The sequence below is a fragment of the Melopsittacus undulatus genome, chromosome 5, assembly GCF_012275295.1.
Source record: "Melopsittacus undulatus isolate bMelUnd1 chromosome 5, bMelUnd1.mat.Z, whole genome shotgun sequence".
NCBI classification, from domain to species: Eukaryota; Metazoa; Chordata; class Aves; order Psittaciformes; family Psittaculidae; genus Melopsittacus; species Melopsittacus undulatus.
In genome coordinates this window covers 21,820,243-21,840,473 of record NC_047531.1, presented here as the reverse complement: position 1 = coordinate 21,840,473, position 20,231 = coordinate 21,820,243, and the positions used below count along the sequence as shown (strand labels likewise).

Here is a 20,231-nt window from a genome sequence, read left to right as displayed (position 1 = left end):
TTGAAAAGTTCTTCCTTACACTTTGGCTTTCAACAACATCTATTCAGATACGGAACAAAAGCACAGCAAGAACTTCAGTTAAGCCAGGGAACAGGAAAATGCCTCCTGAATTTTAATTAACAGAACACACTAGAAAATGACAGTACTACATTCTCATAGGGCTGCTTCCAAATCAGACCAACAAATTAAAAAAGTTTCAAGTCTCTTTTTTATTTGAGTACTACCCCTTACTTGGCATCTTCAGTAAAAAAACTCCCTCACATTGTACAACTTTTAGTTATTCTACCAACCCGTGACAACAATATTTAACAATCAGTTCTTGTCTCAAAAGAGCAAACACTACTTACAATGCAGTTTTCCCCTAGAATACACTGCAGATAAAAATTCAAGTATCCAAGTATCCCAACCCAAAGGTTAGAAAGTTAAGAGTTAGAAATCTATCAAGAATATTATCTTCACTGTAGAATTCTATCTTTTTCAACTAACACTAGTTTTCTAGAGTGTCCAGATAAACCCTGCATGCTCCAGTTGTGCTGACATTCATACTTACAGAACACCATGATGACTAAACAATGTATTTTAGCTCTAGCTGGCAGCAGTGACATGCAATGGCCAGTACACACTAGATCCAGTCCTGCTGCTTCTTAGGCAATGGGGTGGGGGGAGGAAGAAAAGAATGCTTTTATCTTGAAGATGTTGGCACCTTGACAGCTACAGCAATGACAGGGTCTTTTGTCCAAACTTTAAACACTCTTGTAACCAAGACACAATTAAATCTTCAGTACTCTAAAGGGCATCACCTTTAAAGTATGCTAGAGAAACTTCAGAACAGCACAACTTCCCAGTTTGTACGGACTGCAGATTTTGCTGTTCTTGTTATGTCAGCCAATACTGAAAGAATATTAAAATGTTACAGTTGTTTTAATAGACTGAAGTATGGAAATCAGAGACAGCACCAGACACAGCTGTAAACTGTCTTAGGAAAGGGGGGAAAAAGACTGTAGCCAAGCAAATAAGTAATTAAACCCTCTGTTTTCAATGAATGCTAGGTAGTGGTTTGCTTTAACACAAACTACCATAGATATAAAACAGGATCATATTTTATCCCTTTTGACCAATTTAGGGTTATCAACCTTTTCGTTTCTTTTTTTTTTTTGTCTACACAAAATTGGTGAGCTATTCAGATATTTAATTGATCTATCTCTTTGAATAAAAAAGAATTTATAAAGTCCTGTGCCACTGAAGAGAACAAGGCTCAAAACCTAGAACTTTTTGTTCACAATTCCAAGTGTTTCAGCCAGTACTGTATCTAAAAGGTTCCTCTCGAAAGCATGGCACTGCAGTACTTTCTCTGGTTATGGTGAAATTTCTTCTGGTCCCTTCACTGTGCAGTTCTTAGTATTTGCCATTTTCCTTTTTGCACAGAGCTTCACCACACACCTACTGTACCCTCTGCATTCTACATCAGTGTCAACAAAACTCACTTAAACTTCAGTTTCTACTCTAAAAATCTTCTGGGCCCCTATTTTAAGTTCTCTTCATTTTATGTTCTTGATTGCATAAAAAGTCTCGGGTCATTTTTGTGTATATACAAGCACATTGCAAGACTGGGTAGCCACAGCACAAGTCACAGGCCAAGATCTTCTAATGTAGGTAAGGTACAAAGGTACTGTACAAAGAAATTCCTTCTAATTTTAAAAGTGCATAGGAAACCTACACAAATACTGCTGGCAATAGAACAATGCTGACAAATATTACAGGCTTCTGAAAAGGATTTACAAATTAGCAAGAGTTTCCATTGTAAGTTACACCGAAAGATATAACAGGATGAAAATCCAATCAAATCATGAGAGGCTACGAAGAACTGCTTACTTCCACCACTGAAATGACCACTGAACAAGGTCAGACTGCCTGAAGCAGCTATTGCAGATAATAGGTCATTTGCCAGGGTTGTGCCATGTGAGCATCCTCACAGTAACCACAAAGATAAAATACAGGTTCACAATTATAACTTGTCAAGAGACAATGTGATAATAAAGTACATAAACTTGTCATAGTCCTGCTTTTGTATCAGTAATTAATAAAAAATGATTCTGTCCCGGACCAGTTTCCCTAGCACTGAACCCAGGCTCACACCCACATTCCCAAACCTAAATGCAAAAACACAGAGCACTGAATCTCAGAGAAAACCGCAGCTAAAATGCTTTAAATGAATATATCTAGAAGTGGAGGCTGTGGCTCCTTCAGCACTTTCCTAAAAAGATCACTGACTACAGACATTCATATACAGTTCTCCTCCCATCAGTTTCATCTCAGTTCCTCCAGAGCAAGACACTGGAACCTGTGTGTAATTACTGTCAACCAGAATTTCTTCCAGTCTAGCAACTGCACAGAACTCTATAAAGGGTTAACAATCTGCAATGCACTCCTAACCCTTCTTTACCAAAATAATGCTGAGCTAACCATACAAGTAGAAAATAAAAGGTTGCCAAAGACAACTGCTACTCTAGTCTCAGATTCTAATCACAGACTATGTTGCCTTTCTACAACAGGAGTGAAGCAGTTTCCTATAAAAGTATACACTGCTCTGCCCAACTTCCTAAAGCATCTCCTGTAACAGTCTTATGAGGCACTTTCCACTTACATTACTGGGATGTTAAGCTCATCAACTCAAGAACTATGTTTTGTGCAACACTTTTTGTTCAACAGAATTTAAAGAGGGCTTACACAAGATACCTAAAGTGTGTGAAGATAACTGGTAAAAATATCAACTATGGAAATAGTAAGCAACTGTCACTGAAATTCGATTGCCTCTAGAGCCACAGCACCTCCTACATTAATGATATAAAGACAAAAGTACTTTTCATTTCTTTTCTTTTAACCAAGTCTATAATAATCTACAACTTCTACGATTTTGAAACTGGCTGCTACTGACATTAGAGACCAGTGAAGACTACTGATGACTTGTGTTCCTCAGAGATCAATGTTGGGATCGTTATTCAACATGTTTGTCAGTGACATGGCCAGTGCGACTGAGTGTGCCCTTAGCAAGCTTAATGACAACACCAAGCTGTGTGGTTCAGTTGATACGCTGGAGGGAAGGAATGCCATCCAGAAGGACCTTGACAAGTTTGTGAGGTGGCCAATGCCAACCTTATGAAGTTCAACAATATGAAGTGCAATGTCCTGAACCTGGGTCAGGGCAATTCCAACACAGCTACAGAGAATGGATTGAGAGCAGCCCCAGAGAGAAAGACTTGGGGGTGCTGGTTGGCAAGAAGTTCAACATGAGCCGGCTTCAGTGTGTGCTCAGCAGCCCAGTGATGCAGCCCAGTGATGCAGCCCAGAAATCCAACCATATCCTGGGCTGCATCAACAGGAGCGTGACCAGCAGCCCGAGGGAGGTGATCCTGCCCCTCTATTCTGCTGTGGTGCGAGCCCACCTGCAGTATTGCATTCAGGTCTGGGGACCCCAGCATGAGAGGGATGTGGAGCTATTGGAGTAGGCCCAGAAGAGGGCCACAAAGGCTAGAGCACCTCTCCTGTGAAGACAGGCTGAGGGAGACAGTGTTGCTCAGCCTCAGGAAAAACCTTTAACACCGTGTTTCAGTATTTAAAAGCAGGCTACAAAGAAGATGGAGACTCTCTTTTCACAAGGAGTAAAGTGGAAAAGACAAGGGGTAACAGGCACAAGTTACCTCTGGTGCTATTCCAACTGGACACAAGAAAACTTTTCACTATGAGAACAATCAGCCATTGGAATAATGGCTAATTACTATAACCTTCTCCCCAGGGAAGAAGCAAATTCCCCAGCACTGGATACCTTTAAGATCCCACTGGGCAGAGTACTGGGCCACCTTGTCTAGGTCATGAAATGTTGGGCTGCATGATCCCTGAGTCCCTTCCAACCTGATATTCCATAATCCTACGAAGGAGTCGTCCCAGCACCCGTTCTGTCAGCGCTCCCGCCGCTCGGCCCCACCGGGCGAGGGCACTGCGCCACCTGCCGTAAAGCGTCACCTCCCCCCCACGGGCCAAGTCCCCAAATGCTGCCCGGAGTAGGCAGAGCAGCCCCGCCCGGTGTCACATGACCCCGGCGCAAGGCCGAAAGAAACCCCTCCCCCACCAACTCTTGGCGGCATACAGCCCGTCACGGCGCGCTGCTCTTTCACGTGACCAGGAGAGAGCAGCGTGGTTGGTCTGCGCAGTCGAGGGTTCTGGAAGCGCAGCAGTACTGGGGGTGTTGGGGAGCTTGGGGGTGTCTGTGGTGCGGGGCGCGTTTGGTGATGCTCGGGCTCCTGGGTAAGGCGCTGTCCTACCTCTGGAGGCGCGCAGAGGACGAGGAAGAAGGAGAGGAGAGATGTGCAGCGTCAGGTAGGAGTTCCTGGGTCTGTCGTGGGTTTCACGTGGCACACGCGGGCTATGTGTGCACCTTCAGATCTTTGAGGGTGCTGGTGGTCTCGCCCCTCACAGGAGTGGGGCTGAGTGAAGACCGGCTTACTTAGGGAAGGGACTCAAGAAGGCAGCCTTTTGACTGCACAGTCTGTAGGAGTGTTACTAGCAGCACTTTCTGCTTTTTCAGTATAGGAGTTTTAAATGTGTTGGATTTCCCATGCAAGCGATGCTGAGAACTTTGTGGTTCTTCTGGGCTTAAACCACAACACTTGTTACAGAAGAACCTTGAAAATAGCTGTTGACCTAGAGCTTTTGGGAGAAGCTGTTTAGCTTGTGGGTATTATTTTATCTTGGGTTTTTCAATGTATTTGAATATATATGTATATTTAAGTGCTGGATTCTACACCTGAAATGAGTCACTCCTGGCTTGGCTGAGCAGAGCTTTGGCTGGAACTGTCAGGGGGGGAAGTTTGTGACTTTGGAAGAAGGATCAGGCAGCTGAGGAGGACCACAAGGATGTTGTGAGGCTGTGCAGGAAGGAAATTAGAAGGGCTAAAGCCCTGCTAGGCCTTAATCTGGCTACTGCTGTTAAAGACAACAAGCAGTATTGTCTATAAATATGTTAACAACAAAAGGAGGGCTAAGGAAAATCTCCATCCTTTATTCGAGGCCAGCAGGATTAGGGGAATAATTGCCCCCTGTACTCAGCACTTGTGAGACTGCATCTCACATCCTTTGTTCACTTTTGGGTCCCTCACTACAGGAGAGACATTGAGATGCTGGAGCAATTCCAGAGCAGAACAACAAACCTGGTGAAGGGTCTGGAGCACAAGTCTTATGAGGAGCAGCTGAGGCTTCAAGGAGGGTGGTGGCAGAGGGGGAGGTGCTGACCTCTCCAGGGACCAGTGATAGAACACAAGGTGAAGCTGCGTTAGGGAAGTTCAGATTGGACATGAGGAGAAGATGCTTGATTGGAAAGATGGTCAGTCACTGGAACAGGCTTCTCAGGGAGGCGGTCACAGCACCAAGCCTGTCAGAGTTCAGGAAGCGTCTGCATAATGCTCTAGGTCATATAGTTCAGTTTTGGGTAGTCCTGTGAGGAGTAGGGAATTGGACTCAATCCTTGTGGGTCCCTTCCAACTTGAGATATTCTGTGATTTATTTTTTTTCATGTGGCTTGAAGAATGTTGTTTTTACAATGTAGTTTGTATTTAACTAGCTTTCTTAATTGTTTGAAACCATAAGTTGCCATGAGACTTAAAGACTTAAATGTGAAACTAAATAGTTGGCAACTTGGTATTTTCACTTGAAAAGAGAAAGACCTTTTTATAGGAAGGTTAGGACTTTCAGTAGCATTCGTTACTTGTTGCATAGTTCTGTAAACTGAAGCAATTTGGTTTCATGTTAGCACTTTTCCTTTGGCTGCAGGTGATAAAGAACTAAAAACTGTCCAAGGAGTTGTGACAAGATTTTGCTATGATTATGGGATGATAGATGACATGATAATATTCACAAAGGATGCTGTTAAAACATCTGTGCCACTGACCGTTGGACAGGAAGTTACTGCCACTGTTGAAGAGGATAAAATATCAGGTGGCTTGAAGGCTATCAGGGTAAGAGGTGAAGATAACAGTAGTCTCACTTGCTCTGTAAATCCCTTGAGACTTTTCTTTGAAAGTTAATATAGCCTCATGGATTCTACAAAATAGAAGGCATTGCCAGCTCTTCATCTAATGGTGATAAATTGATTTGGTATTTTATTATTATTTTATTCATATCCTCTAAAATGTGCCTTTCATATTTGTTCTTTGAATATAGGTCTAGATTGGTTGAGCACCTAAACCTATATGCTCAACCAATATGAAACTATTGGTTGAGATAATTGCATCAAAATTTGCTTAATCAAATGTAGTTCAAACCTCCGTGTATTAACATTTTTTGAGTTTCAGAGTCCCTGCCCATGGCAGGGGGGTTGGAAATAGATGATCTTAACGTCGTTTCCAACCCTAACTATTCCATGATTCTATGATTCTACGAATTTTATTGTTGCATGAATGTATAAAAAATAAAAACAGGCTGCAAGTTTACTGTTTTTGCATAGAAGTGAATAAAAATATAATTTTCAAAACTTTTGTACAAAAATCAGCAATTTACTGTCATGTAGAGTTATAAAAAATTGAGATTTTTATACCTTTTTGCTTACTATTTCATTTGTAAACCTACTTCAAGCTTGATTATATATTGTCACATCTTTAAACTACCATGATTTTTTTAATCATACAGGCTCAGCTCTGAGGTGCTGTCCTGGGTTCAGCAGTAGCAATCATTTTTTCTCCTTCTTGGTAACTGGTGCAGTGCTGTGTTTTGACTTTCGGGCTGAGAACAGTTGCTGATAGCAAGTATGTTTTGAGTTACTGCTCAAATGTTTGGTTTGTCCAAGGCCTTTTCGGAGCCTCATGCCCTATCAGGGAAGGAGGGGGGGAAGGAGAGGCAGGACACCTGACCCAGGCTAGCCAAAGAGGTATTCCATACCATAGCACATCATACTGAGGATGTAACCGGGAGTTACCTGGAAGGGCTGGAGCTTTGGGGGGGATGGAGGAGGTATCGGTCAGTGCTCAGTCAGGCAGGGTGGGGTGAGTTATAGGTCGGTGGCTGGTGAGGTGTTTTATTCTCTTCACTTGTTATTTGCTTTATCATTATTATTTGTAGTAGTAGTAGCAGTAGTGATTGGTGTTATACCTTAGCTATTAAACTGTTCTTATCTCAACGCATGGGGGCTACATTCTTTGGATTCTCCTTCCTAACTCTCTGGGAGTCAGGGGAGCAAGGAGGGGGGAGTGAGTGAAGGAGCTGTGTGGATTGGTTTAAACCACCACAGGTGCCTGTGATAATCCAGCTGAGGAGCTGAGTCAGGTGACCCTTCTACATTTAGGTACTACATAAATACAACTGGTGCTTGGAGGACTGATAGCAGTGTAGAAGCAGTTGATAACTGGGTGGTACAGAATCCATCTTCCTGGCATGTATCTGCTTGGTTTAGCTGCAGTGTACTTTCAAGTACAGCACTAGGTTAGTGTACTTCATCTCATAAACGCACCCTGACCAAAGTCTGGGCCAAAGCTTGAGCTGCTTTTATAGAGCAAATCACAGGGTAACTAGCTTAAAAGTTAACTTGAGTTTTCTAGTAAATTGGGTAATGAAGCATCTTACCACTCATGCAATCTATAAATAATGTAATCAGCACACATACTTATGACATTTGTAGACTACTGAGGAAATGGATTACAGTTACTTGCACCGACTTTTTTCAAGATCTGTTGCTGGTTTGGGAATAGATAATCTCATGAAAACTGTTTCTGAGATGCTGGCAGTTAATTATCAACTGGGAGCTTGTTTATAGGTGTGTTTTTTTTTTATTCTGGATTTGTTTGGCATCTGTTTTTTAATAATTTATTTCAGGAAGATTCTAAATGTTTCCTGCTTCTATTTTTTTCTGTTCTGTGCTTCCTTTAATTCAAAACAGCAACAAGAATAATTCGTGAAGTAAATAAGATGCTTCATACTAAGCAATATTAAGCTGCAAAATGAACTACAGCTACATACAAAATTGAAGGGATTTTTTTCTTGGCAAAATAGGTCTAATTTTGAAACCAGTGCAGTCTCATTGATTAAATAAAACTGAAGAAAGAATGTTAGTGGGGAGAAAGTTTAGTTGTATGGTCTAAAATGAAACATGAAAGTGAAAGAGGAGGCTCATTTCTAAAATATTAGCAGTTCTAGTGCCATGAGAGCCCTTGTGTCTTGTAAGATAACTTTTGTATATGTCTGTTTGCTCTTTGTTTTGGTTTTTGTTTTCTAAGTGTAAGAATGATTTTATTACATGAAACTAAATACAGGAAGTCCAAGTAAATTCAGTGCTGGTTGGTAAAATAGTACTCTCACACACAGTCAAAAAATATGTTCATTTAGATCTTTCTCCTTCCTTGTTTTCCATCTGACTGACATATTTTCACAATACTGTTGAAATATTGTCATCACTCAAAAATACATAAACCTGGTAACTGAGAAACTGCATAAGTTGCTCAACAACTAGGATATTTTAGCAGTTGTGGGATGGTTTGTTACATGTGCTAGATAATGGCCTTTTCAAAATATTGGGGATAAACGTAATGCTTTATCTTGTGCCTGTTTGTGATGAGTCATTATCATGCTTTAAACACAGCCAGCAGGTGCTTTGTCAACATTGGGTAAAGCCAAAACACAGCACCGTTGTAACTACTAGGAAGAAAGTTAACTTCATCCCAGCCAAAACCAGGGCAGTTGTAAGTCCTGTGGGCATCTCAGATCTTTCTGGCAATGTAGTTTTTGACTGGATGAGTAGCTTAAAGCCAACCTTGTGCCTAAAGTTGACCATACTCCATAGAAAATCAGGATCCAAATTGATTTAACAAGCTGAGAGACAAAGATTTCTTCAAAGTACAAAGTAATATGTGAGCTTCTGCAAATGAAAAGGAAAATGGTATAAGTGTTCTTTTCGAGAATGGGAGAGGGAGGGGAAGGTGGGAAAAAGGCATCGAAGTTACTGCTGGGCAAGAGCAACCCTGACTGTAATGGACTTCCTGCATAAGGAATCTAGGGTTATCACTTTTGGTTCCAAGATTTTGTCTGTGTTGCCGTAACATGTAATTACAGAAAAACAGCACTACTCTCCCTTCTTCAAAAGGGTCTGTTCTAGGTATTTGGTTAAAAAATTGAACTGATTCTATACTCTGATAAATCTTGAATTACTTTCCATGTAGTAGCACAAACTTGAGATGCCCTTGAGAGTTTGCTCAAAATAGCTGACGGCATTCCAGTCGTAATCGTTTTGGGGGGCAGAGGGAAGTCTCTCTTTAATCCCTTAGATAGAACAAAATAAAATAGCTTCCTGATGAGCATAATCATTAAATAATACAGAGTTGTGTTTGGGCACCAATACTATCTCCTTCCAGGAAAACTGAATATTGTGTCTTTTAACTTTTGGTGTTGAAGTAACCTTAAAGATACGCCCTGATTTCAGAAATGAGCGCAAGCCCTACAGCCTGAGCACTGCCAGCATGTAGGCTTGTGGAGAATCTGGGAGGCACAATTAAAACTTCTTTGGTGTCAGATGTGTTTTCTGTATTACCTGTGTTAAGGAAGAGTGTGGTCAGTCTTGGGTGGCCCTCTGCTCAGTGTTTTCACGTGTTGAAAACATTTCCTTAAGTGTACTTGCAAGTATAATTCCATATCTAACCAATTTTAAATGTAAATTTACTACTCTTCTGTGGAACAGTGTAATTGTTTATTCAGATTCTATCCATATGAAGCCATACAAATTGCTTAGGAGAAAGTTTGATATTCTTGGATGTTCTTGGTGAATGTGAAGATAATATCTGTCAGACTGCAGCAAAACATAATTTTTTTCTCTATTTTTTTTAAGTGAGTATTAAGGTCATTTAAAAAAAAACATATAGAAATGGTTCTTTTAATGCGATATAACAATGTTGACTAAACAATAAATAGTTACATACAGTTTAACAGTAATGTTTGCAAACTCTGGAGTAGAGTTAGACCTAAGCCATTTATTACTGTCTTAAATGATAGTATTTTTTATGTTCAACAAAACTGATCATACAGAAATTAGGATCATAGTACAGTTGAAATTGGGCTGGACTTTAGGAGGTTTCTAGTCTGACCTTCTGCTCAAAGCAGGGTCAGCTTGTAATTGGATCCAGGTGACTCAGGGTGTTATCCAGTCAGGTCATGAAAATTCCACCGATGTAGACAGACTGCACAGCCTCTGAAGCCTGAACCCATGATGGTGGTGGCTCTTTGGGAGCAAGAAAGAGAACACACAGTTCTAAGAATTAAGAACAGAGATGACATATACTTGCCCCAGCATAGCTGGGGGTGAAGGGAAGTTGCATACACTGATGCTTTATATGCTCTGCAGAGGACTGTTTAAGCAAGTGAACTTTCATTTGAGGGAGTCGGTATGAAGCAGCTCTTGAAGTCTTGGGTTTTTTGTTTTGGGATTGGTTGGGGTTTTTTTTTCAGATTATTAATGACTATGGGCAGTCTGAAATGCATAGAGTATTTATAAATAACATCTTTTTTTTCCTGAAATAGTGACGTTCTGGTTCCACTTCTATGCAGTCAGGTTGCTGGGAGGGTGGTGGTCATCTTTGCAATAAGAAGAAAATTGTTAAGTAGAACCAAAGTGAGAAAGGCATGAGAGATTTGATAATCAACATGAAATTGTAGTAGTTGTCAGTGTTGCTGTATCCAGGAGACTTCTTAAAAAGTTTAGTGGCTACTATTTACGGTTTTTGTGTACAAAAATGAACAGCTACAGTGAGCATAGAATCATCTAATGAGGAGCTTGACTTCCATAAGCTGTTTAAATTATGGTATTTATTGTATTAATATATGTTTAACATATAAGCCTAAGTACCAGTTGTTTGAATGTTGGGATTTTTCATATTAATAGGTAGAGGCTGCCCAAAATACCTGGGGAGACTCCAGTGATGATGCTTCTGAACAAGATATGAAAACATTAATTGGAAATATTACCTCTGTCTCTAAGAATGGTGGCTATATTAATTGCAATACATTTTTTGCAATGGAAAATGTCTGTGAAGGTGTGTAGGGGATTTCTTATTTGCTCTTCCTTATTTTTTATATGTACAATAGAAATATCTTCTGATAAACTTCCATTCAACATCACAAATAAGTTCTTATGCCATGTATGTAGTAAAACAAACACGGGGTTTGGGTGAAGAAAGCTGCCTGTTCATAACTGGCATGCAGTCATATAAGCATAAATTACATGCATGCAAGCGTATTTTTTTGCTATCATCTCTTCCATAGTTTGTCATAACCTGTTGGGGAAAGAAATGCTAAGAGAAGTTTGAACTTGCTGGATCTGAATGATGTGTTGTTCTGGCTGGTTATTTTATTTAATTTAAATTAGTTCTGCATGAGAGTAATGCAGAAGACATCAGTTGCAATTAAACTTGACAAATGTTCTGTCTTACATAGGCTTCAAACCTTATGAAGGTGACTGTGTGCAAGCAAAATATTTTATTAACCCAACAACGTGGAACAGTGAAGCAGTTGCTGTAAAGCCTTTGAGATATAAGCAAGTAAACAAGGTAAATGTTCTGTATATTGTTTTTGGCAAGAGGAATCTTGTGTGAAGTGGGATTTTGAAAGTGGTTTTAAGTTGCTAATATGGGTAGATCTTCTGTAACATATCTTTTATTAAAAGGTAAAGCATATCACCTCATCTATTTATAGGATTATTTCTAAAATAACAAAGCCTTTTGAAAAAGCACACACGCTTTGTTAGAGCAGGAAGAGTTACTTATTTACTGGCTATCAATTGTTGACTCAGATGCTTACTGTTTTAGTTATATATATCCTCATTACAACCAGTGTATTTTTCAAACTTTAAGAAGTAATGACTTTGAAATGTATGTTGTTTAATTTATCCAAGTGTTTTGGCTTGAAAATAACTGTTGTCCCCTTTTTCATTTTAATGAAAATACTTGCTACCTCTAGTAATACATGTATTAGGTTTATGGTTTATTGTATTTGCCCTATCTGTAGATAATGACTAATATTTGCATGTCAAGCATAGGAAAAAATTTCTTCTATGACTGGTAATGTTGAAGTATAAATTAGATAAGTTGGTAAGTCACAAGATAGGTATCATGATAAGTCAAATATGCATATTATAGTATCATTTCATTGAAACCTTATGCTTATCTGAGGTAGTTGAGTTTCTTTACATTTCTAAATCTAAAGATGAGCACAGAGATTCTGGGTTAGATCTGTATGTTTACCTCCCATGAGCAACTGAAACTTAAGAATGCAGCTCTGTTAATGCTGGAATGATTGTTGCAGGAAAAAAAACCTGCAGTGGTTGGTAAGTAACAGTGGATAACAAACTGTTTCAGGCTCGCATTACCAGCATCTGTGGAAGAAGTGGTGCAATAAATGAGAGTATATTTTTTACTTTGGATTCATTGAGACTTCCTGATGGCTATTCACCATGTAAACATGATCTAGTGAATGCAGTTGTGGTGGAAAGCAATCAATCCTGTTATGTTTGGAGAGCCCTCGGATTGGTGCCGGTCAGCCAGGATGGGTAACGTTTATTTTTTTATTCTCTTTTCCCTTAACAACACTAGAGATTAATTGCAGTTATGCAGCTTAAATTCTTCTGCATCTGTAAAGCAAGAAATACTATGAGTTTTCACTAGCTGACTAGAAGGCTAGGTGACTAGTTGATGCGAAGATCACTGTGATACAATTTAGCCCTTGATTTTTATTTTTTTTTTTCCTCCTCCCCAGAAGGTAAAGATGCCTGTGCTTATGAGAGAAGCAGAACTAGTAGCAGCTCATGGGTAATGCTAGGCAAGGATGGAATTTTGCATGATTTTGTTAGGAAAATGCCATGCTCATGCTCTTACCTTGTGTTTCCTCTGTGTTCTTCTAGTGAGGATTTTGCTTCTTGAAAACCAAATCAGCAAAACTGATGTAAAATGGTTGTATCTTTAATCCATTTTGCATAAGTTGTAGTATTCTTCAGGTATCTGTCCTAAACAGAGTAGTTCAATGATCTGAGGAGTAGAGATTCTTGGGTTGTATATACCAAACTAAGAAGCTCTGCAGGCGCTATAGAGACCATATGGGATGTGAAGAGGATCTGGACAGATGGCAGAAAAGGTTGAAAAAAGTAGATGATTACTAATGAGAGCAAGCAGAATCTTGTGGAATAAAAAACTACATAAATGTAGAAAGGAGCAACTAGTCAGTAGCAGTTCTGCAGCAAAGATTTGGAGTTTGGCTTGTGAGTTTGCTTGTCTGTTCTGTGAAAAGAACAAGTACTGCCCAAATGTGTATAGATAGGGCTGTTACCTGTAAAATCTGTCACTCGGTGCTGACAGGGCTTTGGTAGGATTACTGCATGTGATTGTGCAGGCCAAAACTAAGCTGTCGACCAAGTGGAAAGTCCTAAGGAGAGCAAAAATGGCATTGGATACGTCTCCAACAATGTCATTTGCAGATCTTGCTAGGGACTGTGAAGAATGGAATAATCAGTTTTCACTGGAGAAAATGGATGCAATAGTTTTAAATTATACCTAAATAAAGCTTGAAGTGTTTACATCACTTTGCACAATAGTAAAATTTCTTCACTTGTTTTTCAGTTTGACCAATTTTTAATGATGGATTTTATACAGAAAATTCTTACTAAAGCCAAGTTACAAAAGTACACCTTCAGGTTGATTTCTCAGGTTTGCTTTATTTCCTACCGTATCAAAAACTTGAGATAGCTTAAGCTGCAGTGGGAGACATCTAGTGGGCTTTGCTACTAAATTGATGTAGCTAATAGAAAATGATTGCAGCTGTTTTTTTACTTTATGGTATTAGATGACCTCATAGCAACCTTCCAGTATCTGAAGGGGGCCTACAAGGATGCTGAAGAGGGACCCTTCATTAGGGACTATAGCAACAGGACAAGGGGTAATGGGTTCAAACTTAAACAGGGAAGTTTAGGTTAGTTATAAGGAAGAAGTTCTTTATTGAGGTGGTCAGGCACTGGCGCTGGCTGCCCAAAGAAGTAAATGCTCCGTCTTTGGCAGTGTTGAAGGCCAGGCTGGACAGAGGCTTGAGGAACCTGGTCTAGAGTGGCAGGAGGGTGGAAGTAGATGAGCTTTAAGGTCCCTTCCAACCCAAACTGTCTATGATTCTGCAGTTCTTTGACTAAGGAAAACTTAGGGTGTGCAGATATTAGCGACACTTAAAATACTTTCAAGTTGTTTTCATGCCATTTTATCTAACAGAGTAGTTCCTGCATGGTAGAATAGAAGCAATTTTTTTTATTGTTTCTGCAGGTAGTTGGCACTGAGAGAGCTCTGGTCGCTGTCTCAGGGAAGAGCGTGTGACTTTGGCTTCATAGACATTTTTCATCAGCAGTATGTGTGATAATTCTTAAGGGTGCTTTTTGATTTTTGAGCTTTTTAAAAACTTAATTTTCCATTTGCTGCTTTCAGATTGTAGCAGTAAGCAGAAGATGTAAGTGTTTGGGGTACATATTAAAACACTTCCAGTCTAGTCATTTTATCTCTTAAGCTCCAGTGCTAACCAGGAACTGTTCTTTGCTGTGTCTTGGTTTAGCTCCCAAGGAGGTCTGTAACAGCTTTAGACTTGTTTTCAATTTGCTGCTTAAATTAGTAAAGGTAATCAAGTTGTCTTGGAATTGTAAGTAGCCTCTCACCTGCATCTTCCTGAATGTTGTGCCTGTGCTCTGGTATAGTGGTTCTAAAACTTCTGCTGAAAGACATTTGTTAAGTCTGTTTCAAATTAGTAGCTAAAATTATTTTTACAGACAATTTCACTCTAATGGAGTCAATATGGATGAGCCTTATGAAGACTTAATGAGAGACAAAGGAGGGTTGGAAGTGTCAAGAATGACTAATTTTGGAACTCTGAAGCAGGGGGAGTCTAAAAGAATGAACATTTGGATAGAGTAAGCCTTTCTGATTTTTCTAAGCTTGCTTTCTTCCTTTCCATCGCTCCATAGTCTGTAAATCTGTCTTTCATACAGGCCTCTCATAGTTGAGCCTTGTGGCTCATGGTCTTCAAATAACCCCCAAAATACTATGGAATTAAAGAGAATTTCATATTGAATTTAATGTCTTTAGGATAGTCTTTTTTTTATTTTGCATCTGTCTTGCAGGTACTACTTTGTGGTTTTCCAATCCTGTGTCTCTTTTCAGTCCTAATAAAATCCTTTTCTGGAGTGAGGATTGAAGTATATGCTTTACTTTTACATGTATTCAAATTTAACTGCAGATGCACGATTGTCTTCAAAATCCTAGCTCATGAGGCTGTTGCTTACTAAGATATTAAAAGCAGACACTTTTAACTTGGATGCTGAGTAACTATATTGGTGTATCTTTGAGGGGGTTCTGTTTTGGTGGCTTTCTTTTTGTTTTGGGGGGCTTCTAGGTTTTTTTTCCCCTCCACATCTGGGCATAGAGGCTCAAATGAAGTCATACCTGAATGCCCTCTATTATTTTCTGTATGCTCTTTCCTAAGAGTTATCCAATGATAATTTACCAAAGCTTTTTTTTTTTTTAAATACAGAATGTTTCTGTATGCTTCATAGTAGTAGTTGATATGACCTAGAAATACTAACATGTAACAAAGGTTTTAGTCCTCATAAGTTAGAAACAGCAATGCAATTTCTTTCTGATAGTGGTTGTGAAATAATGGTGAACTAGCCTGCTATAGACAGTTGTATTTGACTTCAGGTAGAATTAAGCTTCCCAAGAATATTAACTATGCATTTAATTATATAATTAATTACATAACTACTAGGAATAAAGGGTGTGCACCACAGTCCTTAATCAGCTGCAGGTTAGCTGGATGGATGAAAGTCAAGCAATTCAGTTTTCAGATGCCTCAAAAATGCCAGACCAGTCCAGAAGCATATCTGTCATCTTTTCCAATAAATCAAGAAGACCTCTCGAAAGCTGCAGTTAATTTGTATAACAGTGGAGGAACAACATATGAATCATTGCATAATACATCCATTATGAAGAATGGAGTCATTCCAGGTACAGTGAAATGTTAATATTTGAATGCTGTGTATTAACTCCTCAGAATACCTGTAAGTTTGAGATGCCTTGTCTCTGCTAGCAGTAGCAATTGGGGTAAGATAATTATTTAAAATCTGTTTGCTGCAGAAGGAATTAATTCTCAGGATACAAATCTGTCAAGGACAGAAAAAATCTTTTCCCTGGTGAAAGATGAAAATCTACATAATAGAGAAAAGGAGCAAGGGCAAGATGTGGAACAGCCAATAGGACGCGTCAGTATTACCGGAGAAATTGTCATACCACCAGGTGGAAAAACATTCATAGTGGTCATATGTACAGCTGTGTAAGTATTTTTTTCCATTGGTTCTGACCAGTACAATGGAAACAAGTAATGAAAATTGACTTAATCATTCCCTTATTCTAGGCATGTTTTTTGGTGCAGGATAACATAAGCCAGTATATATAGCAAATACAGTAATGAAAGGAGTTATGTTTTTAATGCTTGATTCTGAATTTTGTCAAAAGAAAATGGTAGTAGCAAGTGGAGAAATATAATGGGAATAGATAGCTTCTCTTAAAAAACACAGTAAGGTGAAGACAGTGCCTACAGCTGGCTTGCAAAACCCATTGTTTGATGAGCATTAGAGCTAATACAGATTTCCTGGGAGTTTTTGTGTTGTGCCTGGTAAGTTTTCTTCCAGTTTCAGTACCCTGATGTCCTGTCATATTAAATGCAGATTATGTATGCTGAAATAAAAAAAGAAAAAAGTTTTTCCTTGAGGGTGTAATTTATGGAGGACATAGTTATTGAAAAGCAAAAATACTTTGCTATACAAAATGTTTCATGGATTTAGTTAAGAATAAAAAGTGGCTTTGTGCAAGCTCTTTCACAATAGGAGCCTCCATATTGGGAAGCTTACTTTTATGTACTTTTCAGTTGCTTCCAGCTATAGCTCTACAAATTTGTGTACCACAACCATTGATTCTTACGATGGTAACTTAAAAGTTGAAAGTAAATCACAATCAAGTAGTTTCATTCATCAAAGCAACACCATATGAGCTTTCACCCTACTTCTGTTACCATTTTAAATAAAGAGGCAAGGGTAGGAATTGTAGGAGGATGATTTAGTTGCTATTTGAAAGATAAACTGTAGGCATGGCCTGCCTTTGTGAAGAAAGGCATGTAGAAAGAACAATGTATACCTCACTGTAGGTCTGTAAATGCCACAAAGACTGAGAATCTTCTGTTAATACAGAACAACCCACACAGAACTCCATGGGAGGCTGCAGCATGAAGGTAGCAAGTGCAAGCTGGCCACTTAAGAGACCATAGAGCCTGCAAAGTTAGGCCATAAATCTGGGCAGTTCAGTGTCTGCACTGAGTTTATGTATTGGAGAAAATGAGGGTACAGCTTTAACCTGAGCCAGTAGTGTTAGGTGACATGAAAAAGTGGTAATGTCAAAGAGGAAGCTGTGGAATCCTTATGGGATGCCTTTGTTTCAAGCACATAGTGATAGTGTTGGACCATGTAGTTAGTGCTGAGGAGAGAATTGTGTTCTGGGTAGTGCTGGGAAGGGTTCATTAAATGATTTCAGAGCAGATGGTATGTGTTAGGTCTTTTGTCTTAAGTTCCTTAGAAACCAGTCTGAAGAAACTGTTCCAACTGATTTCTACTTTTTTTTCCCTTCCCTCTCTGTCACTCCCCAAGCACCACTTACATGTGTAAAGTGCATTTTTCCAGAGTAAAGGATCTCTCCTGCTTTCTTCCCTTGCTGTGTTTTACAGTTAGGGCTCAGTTCTGAGTCATCTTAAGCAGGGTGGAGCAAACCACTGTTTCTGCAAACAGTGAAGGGATACGCTTCCGGTTCCTCTGATGGAAATGTCTGGCCAGTCTTTCAGTAGCAGTAGTTCCAAGATGTTCCTTGTGACAGATGTATGAATTCTGTACCTAATATGTTGAGGGGAGGGATTTTGCTCTTTTCTCAAGCTGTTGATGAAATACAGGGGTTGAGATTTTTACTTTTTATTTATTATACCGGAATTGAACTCCAGATGGGGATAGGTTATCAGTTCTTATGTGTTCCTGAAATGAGTATCTGCAGTGCTGTTTTTAAAAATACTTATGGCTGGGGAAAATCAAGTGTGAACATGATGGTTTTAAGAACTTAACTTCTGCTTACTTGAAGAAATCCCGGTTACAGCAGAGAGCTCCTGTTGCTTGGTTTTTCTGATTTTACTGTGGGACGTTATATTGAAGCCACTGTAACAAGTGAAGAAGAATTATTACTAGCACCTGTGGAACCATTTTCTCCAAGAAAGCCTCAAATTAATCCACAACCTCAGCCAAGGATGACAACAGTGGTTTTCCCTAAGTACAGCAGGTACTGTGAATTGGAACAAAAATAACCCCAATGCTGTTCTATTTGATACTGCTACATCTGTTCTATAACACTGACAAAGAAATGTAAAACTGGGAGAATCTGTACATCTTTATATGTGTACATTGCAAACAAGATATGTGTGGGCATTACTGATGGAAAGGATTTTTTTTAGTAATGAACTGCTTGATTTCTCTGTAGATGTCTCAAACACAAGCTTTCTACCATATAATGTGATGAAGATAAATGCTGTTGCATAGTATTCTACAAGTAACAATTGTGTAATTAAGAAACAATATGGAAAAATTGAGGTAGTTTTCTGAGAGTTAGCTTCTTTAACTGGTCAAGCAACTTTGAGATCTATGTATGATAAATGTTGCCCATTCTTTCATTGTCAAAACAATTTCCCTTTTGTGAATAAGCTTCCATTATATTTAGAGGATTTGCCTAGTTATAAAAATATCCCTAAACTGAAAAAGCAGATGCATGATGTATTCCAATAATCTCTAACTGGAACACTTACTTTTCTTCCCAGCACAGCAAACTTCCTAATTGTCACTTCAGAGGCACGATTTGGCCTGTCATGTGTGTGCATGTTCTGGCCTTGATGACGTAGCATGTTAATTAGCTGCTTTTCACATGTCTCATTTGAGAAAGCTAAATCGTCTGTCATACATTTTTGTTTTAGAAGTCACAGAAAGCGTTTGCCAAGCTTTCTACCACATTATCCTGTACCAGATGATTTAAGAAGATGTGTGGAGCAGAAGTTAGACATACTGGCTTTTCAGCCTCTCTTAGCAGAGGTATGCAAGTGTAGGTTTATATAAGACAATGTATTTTATGTATGGGGTTTGTTCAAGCTGGCCTTAATTTAGCAGAAAAATGTAGCCCTTTGGTGTAATGGAAGATGATGGGATACTACTGTAGGCTTAAGACTTTAGTCTGTGCGGCATAACTTCTGTTGAGTTTCAGTATGTCACAGAATCCAAGCCTGTAAGAGTACAAAAGAGTAAATGAGAAAAACTGAAAAGGGAGTAGGAGTATACAGGGAGCGGGGGAGACACGGGGTAGGGAATACCCCAGAAGCTGAACAAAGATTCCTCTTCCCTTTTTGAGCATCATTTGAAAGGGGGGTTTTGGGTGTCAGAACAGTAGTCCAGCAGTTTTCTCTTAGTAAATGAAAGCAGAGTTTCTTAAGATACTGCAATAACAGAGGATTCATTTCTGGATGCTCAGAACTTTTGGCTTTCTTTAAATCCTCAATTTTAATTCCCTGAATCTTGTTCAAATTCTTCACACAAGTACAGCAACTTCAGCGTATACACACCAAAAATTAAAAGCAAATCTAACAAGTATGTTCCAGTGATTCCTTATCTGGAACTTTGTCCTGGTTTCTGGTAGAACATTGCTGCTACTCACTCTTTTGTTTCCCTAACTTTAAGGACTTGTAAACTTGGCCTGATGCTTAATTTTTCAAAAATGCAAAAGGCTGTTGTCTGCTTTCTAAACAGCTCACACAAAATCTGAGGTCACGGCATTAAGACAGCAGGTTAGTGGTTCTCTCAGAAATACAAAGCTCTCTAATGTTTGAAAGAATTTTATACAGGAAGTTTGGTAACTTTTAGCCACACCTGAAGTTCTGTGACTGTTTTAAGTCTGTTACAGGAAGCACTGCTCATTTGCCTTGTGTTTGTGAGAAGATAACAAATAGAAAGCGTTCTGTGCTGTCAGTTATTGTTTTGATAGAACTTTTTGCTGTTGGAAAATACCTCTGCAAGTGAGATGCATTGAGCTCTGAGGAAGAAAGTTTAGGTTCTTTCA

General features: G+C 39.2%; 1 protein-coding gene across 1 annotated transcript in view; it reads left to right on the top strand.

Annotated features, from left to right (window-relative positions):
• Window positions 1-4,286: 4,286 nt before the first annotated feature.
• Window positions 4,287-20,231, top strand: part of MOV10L1 (Mov10 like RNA helicase 1) — a 31,873-nt gene continuing 15,928 nt past the window's right edge. The window contains exons 1-8 of the mRNA XM_034062928.1: window positions 4,287-4,374; window positions 5,824-6,008; window positions 10,910-11,060; window positions 11,461-11,573; window positions 12,381-12,571; window positions 16,261-16,374; window positions 18,219-18,413; window positions 19,099-19,213. Coding sequence (XP_033918819.1) covers window positions 4,287-4,374; window positions 5,824-6,008; window positions 10,910-11,060; window positions 11,461-11,573; window positions 12,381-12,571; window positions 16,261-16,374; window positions 18,219-18,413; window positions 19,099-19,213 — 1,152 coding nt within the window. The remainder of the gene's footprint in view (window positions 4,375-5,823; window positions 6,009-10,909; window positions 11,061-11,460; window positions 11,574-12,380; window positions 12,572-16,260; window positions 16,375-18,218; window positions 18,414-19,098; window positions 19,214-20,231) is intronic.